The sequence below is a fragment of the Cariama cristata genome, unplaced genomic scaffold (genome assembly GCF_000690535.1).
Source record: "Cariama cristata isolate BGI_N322 unplaced genomic scaffold, ASM69053v1 scaffold14839, whole genome shotgun sequence".
Taxonomy (NCBI): Eukaryota; Metazoa; Chordata; class Aves; order Cariamiformes; family Cariamidae; genus Cariama; species Cariama cristata.
The window spans coordinates 289-5706 of record NW_009636439.1 but is presented as its reverse complement, the minus strand read 5'-3'; the positions used below and the strand labels follow the sequence as shown (position 1 = coordinate 5706).

Here is a 5418-nt window from a genome sequence, read left to right as displayed (position 1 = left end):
AGCAGGAATTCCTGAGAGGGAGACAGTCCCAGCCTGAACCCTGATAAAACAGTTTCTGCTCCCTGTCTGATAAGGGTAGAGAAATCTAATGAAACCCTGGCATATGCATAGTTTTGCATAATATGTCATATACTGTTGGGAAAGGGACTAGTTATGCACAGCAGATTACCAGGCTGACTTTCTTACCAGTGCACATAGTCCTTTGGAGCCAGCTTGCTGATAGACGGAACGACCGTATGAAGCCACCAGACAGCATCTCGCTGGATAGCAGCAATTTGGTTCTGGAAAGAGCGTAGCACTTCCAGGTCTGAAAAACAGTCAGGTTACAAACCACACATGTATCAAGAGCCCCATGAGGAGCCAGGCAGGAGAGGGTGGCTGTTTCAAGAGCAGAGAGTAACCAGCGCTCTGAAGCATCAAAAGTAAACTGAGGAAAGGCATATCGGACAGCCTTGAGCATCCCAGCACTGACAGCACACATACTTTGCTTTCTGATGCGTGCTGCAACAAAATGTGGAGATGTAGCACAGACAAATTAGTGTTGTGAGAAGACAACATCTGGGCAGTCACTTCAGTGTCACCCCCAAGGCCTGTCTTCTCAGCATTAGGTACCCGGTAATCCTTACGGCTGCCCTTCCAGGCTGGAGGCCCCTTCATACACAGTTTCCTTTCCCCAGCCTCTCAACCACTGCTTCCATAGATACAAGAAGCACCCAGCCATGCAAATGCCACATCTCCCAACTCTGTGAGTATCAGGATGATAGCAAGCACCCCCATGCCTCTCTTCAGAACAGAGGCTTACAGCCCCTCCCAACCCTAGCCACAATGTTCCTCCAACCTCAGCGGAGATATCTACCAAGCTGCCCATCTTCACAGTGAACCTAGGTTGTTCTGCTTACTCTTTTTTTCTCCTTTATCCCAAGCAATTCCAGCCTCCTTCACCTGGGCTGTAATACCAAGCATCATGGAGACAGCTAGTAGATCAGTTATATGGATGACAAACCGCTCCTTAAAAAAAAAAAAAAAAAAAAAGGAAAAAAGTGAGTTGAATCAGCAATTTCCAAGCTGCCTTCTGGAAAAGTCATCAAAAATGACAATCACAGATGTTTGGAAATGGGATACGGGAGCGCTGCTATGAGATCAGACACACAAATACTGACTGACTCAGATAACAAAGAGCAAAAGACAGAACAGCCAGAAAAACAAATAGAGAAGAGCCCAGTACACCACTAGCACATCCAGCAGCACAAGGGTCAAAGAAAGTGGTACCTTGAATTCCATTTCTGCATACTGGGCCTCCTTCCGTTCCTGCATAAGACCCAGACAGAAGGCCTGGAAGTTGATCTCATGCTTCGTCTGTTTGATGATCTCTCGCAGCAGAGCCCGTGAAGCCCGCAGGTAATCATCCTTAGTAGTCAAAAGATCCTGGAACACCATTGCTAGGTACTGAAGCCATACAAAAAGAGAAAACTTTCAGTGCATTGGAATGTTATCTACATCCACAAAATGAAAAGACACAAGGAGACAATGCTGGTGGCATGCCTGTCCTTCAGACCCCCAGGGAGCTATAACATTTCTCTCATGAAACGTGATGACCACAAGGTTGCTCACCAGAATGTAGGAGTTAGAAAATGCCAATGCATGTTTATTCCTAACAAGTGCAACAACATAATTTCAAAACAAGATGATACAGATCACACAGTTGTCTGTGAAAAGATTTCATTTGAGTCTCAATTCAACTAAATGTCTCGGATGGGGTTCTAGAACCACCGTCAGTCACACAAGACACTACACCTACCTTCGGAGCTTGCTCTGAGCTATGCTGAAGCACAGTATACAGGATCTGCATGTTGTTGGGATTTCTTGCATTCGATAGCTCGTTGAAAATCACAAACTTAATTGTGGTGCCCAGGTTATCCCTGTGAGCATTCAGCAGCTCTCTGCAAGGCAAGACCTGAGATATCAGAGCCAAGGTTTCATTGTACCTAGACCCGCTGTTTTGACTTCTCTTTGAAGTATTTAGCACACAAAAATGAAGAGGATGGAGCAGCATACATGTCCAGCAATATCAAAGGATTACCAAAAGACTCCCAGGCCACTGAAATTCATTTAAATGTTACACAGAACACTCCATGGTCCAAGCTGGTATTTAAAACCATGATGCAGAGACACTGAGACGATCAAGGCCCTGGGCACATCCTCCAGAGTGCTTTCTCTTCCCTTCATAGACCCGGTCATTCACACACCTGACACACAGCATGTAGTGGTTAAGAAGGACTTTTGGCTTGAGACGAATTTTGATCAGGTTGGAGATAACTTCCATGTCTTCTGAGCTGTGGGTGTTGCAGTTCATACAGACTGACATCAGCAAGTCCTGAGCTGGCTTGGTCAACTGCAGAGGAAGAGCAGAAAGGCTACAGCCACTTGTCATCATAGATCAGAAACGTAACTGGCGTGTAGTACGCAGCCCTCCTGGCTGCATTGTAGACCAGGTCCAGAAGAGTTGTGCTTCAACAGCTTCTATCCTTACCTTTGGATTCTGCAGCCACATCTCCAGCCTCTGCACAGCCATCTGCCGCACCTCTTTGTAGCCACAGGTTGCCGTCAGCAGTCGAAGGAGGTTCCTGGAGACATTGTCCATTGGCTGGCGCCGGTTGAGTTGGTCCCGCAGCATGTCTAGGACATATTCCTCCACGCTCTCTGCAAGGTCGTCATACCTGGGCCACACAAACTGCATTTTATTCACTTCCATACAAGCCAGCGTAGTCACACTTTGCTGTGTCCAGAGATCAGCATCCTTTGTAATGCATACCACAAACAAGAAACAAACAAAATCTACTCTTTTCTCCTGGAACCAGTTTCATCTGATGCTCAACATCCTCTAGCGAGCACCACGGGACAGCTAGTGCAGAGAGGGAGCTCCCTGCCATAGCACTGCAGGAGCAGATGAGCACAGACAGATCTGCCACACGGCTACATTAGGAGATGAAGAGGCACTGTACCTGGGCATGAGCTGGCCCTCCTGCTCTGGGCTCATTTTCTCCTCTGCAATCAGCAGCTCACTCTGGCTGTCTTCCTCCTCTGTCATGGAAGGGTGTGGGCTACTCCCTAAGAGAGACCAGCGCACAGTACACTTCATGAGACAACTCCGCTTTCTGGAGATCAATCACTCATGCTCTTATGTGTTCAGCAACAGGGAGGGAGGCCACAACTAGTCGCTTCCTCACGCTCTATCATATACAGGCACATTCTCCAAGCCTCTTTCACTGCTTGTCCTCAAACATCCCCTAGAAATGAAAGAGCCCCAAAGAGAGGAAAAGCAACGCCTAGAACTCACAGGTCTGGTCTATATGACTCCGTCCAATAACAAACTATTTTCAGTAGTCAACAAGCTCACCAGGCTCCATCCTCTTCCTACCCCTTTGTTCCTGCTTCCCAAACATCTTCTTACCAGCACTAAGGTCTCCTCCACTACGTCCAACTTCTCCATGCAAGAGCATGCTCTTAGGAGGCATCTTTGTGTTAAAAGCTGTTTGGATGTTATCCACAAATGTCTTGCAGTGAGGGCTGTCCACCCAGATGCGCTCCCCAAGGGAGTCCTCAATGTAAACCTGCAGAAGAGAACACGAACCATGCTCAAGCCTTTTTTTTAGTGGTTAATCAAAGGAGTATTTGTGAGCTTCCCCAGTTTTTATTTATTTTCAGTGTACAGCTGCAAAATAGGAATCTAGCACAACCATCGCATGGATGAAAAACAGACCAGATGACTGCAGGTAAGTCACATAAGAGCCAAAAACCGAACCATCACACCCCAAGCTCTACTGGGCCCTGACTCTCTCAAGCAACAAAGCTGATTAAGCTTTAGCAAAGTTTTTACAGCTTCTACCACCAAAATATAAAAGCTGGTCTTTTAAAAGCTTAGCCTTTTTACATTAATGGGCTGCTTTAATCCCTATAGACAAACTAGAAAGTAAGAAGCCTCTGTGACGCTTATATCAATACAGATTGTCAAAGGCATCTCAGAAAAGAGCAGAGATAAGGCAACAAAAGGCAAAGGAGGCCACAGCATTTCAACAACCAGTGGAGATTTTTCTTTAAAAAAAGGACTCTGGTTTTCCCCCTTGTCAATACAGCATAGGCCCAGTCTCCAACTTCTGCCTCCTCCAGCTGCATTCCCCACACTGGGCAACAGGCCAGTGGCTATCCCCTTCCTCTGCAGCGGGAATAAATCCTTTGCTGCTATCCTACCCCAACACAGGCACATTTCCCAACCCCAGCCAGTTTTACCCAGTCTGCCCACCACTGCCTCAGTCCAGCAGAAGCACCCTTGGTTCAACAACCTTGACAAAGATCTCCGGCCAGTTCTCATCCTCTTCATAAGCTGCCATGAGAAGGTTGCAGGCCAAGACAGAGACGAGGCTATTCCCTTTGGCTTTGAAATTGATGGAGGCATCTCTTCGGAGTAGGCTGCACAGTGCCTGTAATATCATCCACAAAAAATAAAATAATAGTCAAGCTATCTAGCAAGAAAGCATAAAGAAAAGCTTTAGAAAAAGAAATACAAATTGCAGCAGTTTGCCACAGAAATACGGTATTTACAAAGACATGCAGATTATGCTCTGGTCTGAGAGAAACTGCAACTATGCTCACAAGTTGGCAACAATGATATATTAGTAAGCCCAAGAGTCCCGACACAGCACAACCCTCACCTCGATAACCCCTTCAGTGGCAAATATGTTTGGTTTGATTTTTGCCAGGTACATGAGGCTCAGGTACAATGTGGTATCAGGTTTAGCTCGGTTCATTTTCAGCTGCTTCACAGCTCCACACAGCACTCCTTCAATACGGTCATCGTTGCCTTCTGCCTCTGCTGCCTCAATTTCATCCAGCAGCACTGTAGGGACCACTGCAACCATCAACACACAGGCATCAGTATTTACCCTCACACAAAATAAGCTTCCCCAACATGCTGGCAGGGCCAGCCACCAGGAAAGCAAAGTGTGGACCAGCTCACCTTTAGCCCCTGCAATGGCTTTTCCCAACCCAAATGCTATTAAAAGTTCTGTTTCACACCTCACAGAGCCCCTTGATTATTTTTCAGTGGTGTTAGCATACTCCTCTACAAACGTATCAAACACCAGAAAGTAGAGTGACAATTCAAGAAACAAGCAATGTTCTGATCCAGAGTCTGCTAAAGAAACATATGAATACAATACCACAATCCAGACTCAAAGATTTCCTCAGGAAGTCTTTCAGATGCTGCTAGTAAACAGCTATCAGACAAGACGAACACAACCCAATGTCAACAGCAGAGGAGACAAAACTGTGACTTCAGCCCCATATCCAGCAGAGCAAACCCCCAAGGGCCGCACACAAACGTTAGTGTGCAGGCTTCAAGAAGGGCTCCTGGGTTGAAGC

The 5418-nt window shown here is 46.5% G+C and overlaps 1 protein-coding gene across 1 annotated transcript in view; it reads right to left on the bottom strand.

Annotated features, from left to right (window-relative positions):
- INTS1 (integrator complex subunit 1) overlaps window positions 1-5418 on the bottom strand; it is a gene marked incomplete at its 5' end in the record, with an annotated part of 29230 nt that overhangs the window by 23528 nt on the left and 284 nt on the right. The window contains 10 exons of the mRNA XM_009707925.1: window positions 187-307; window positions 900-1008; window positions 1270-1446; window positions 1799-1940; window positions 2247-2392; window positions 2531-2717; window positions 3003-3108; window positions 3452-3611; window positions 4341-4478; window positions 4710-4906. Coding sequence (XP_009706227.1) covers window positions 187-307; window positions 900-1008; window positions 1270-1446; window positions 1799-1940; window positions 2247-2392; window positions 2531-2717; window positions 3003-3108; window positions 3452-3611; window positions 4341-4478; window positions 4710-4906 — 1483 coding nt within the window. The remainder of the gene's footprint in view (window positions 1-186; window positions 308-899; window positions 1009-1269; window positions 1447-1798; window positions 1941-2246; window positions 2393-2530; window positions 2718-3002; window positions 3109-3451; window positions 3612-4340; window positions 4479-4709; window positions 4907-5418) is intronic.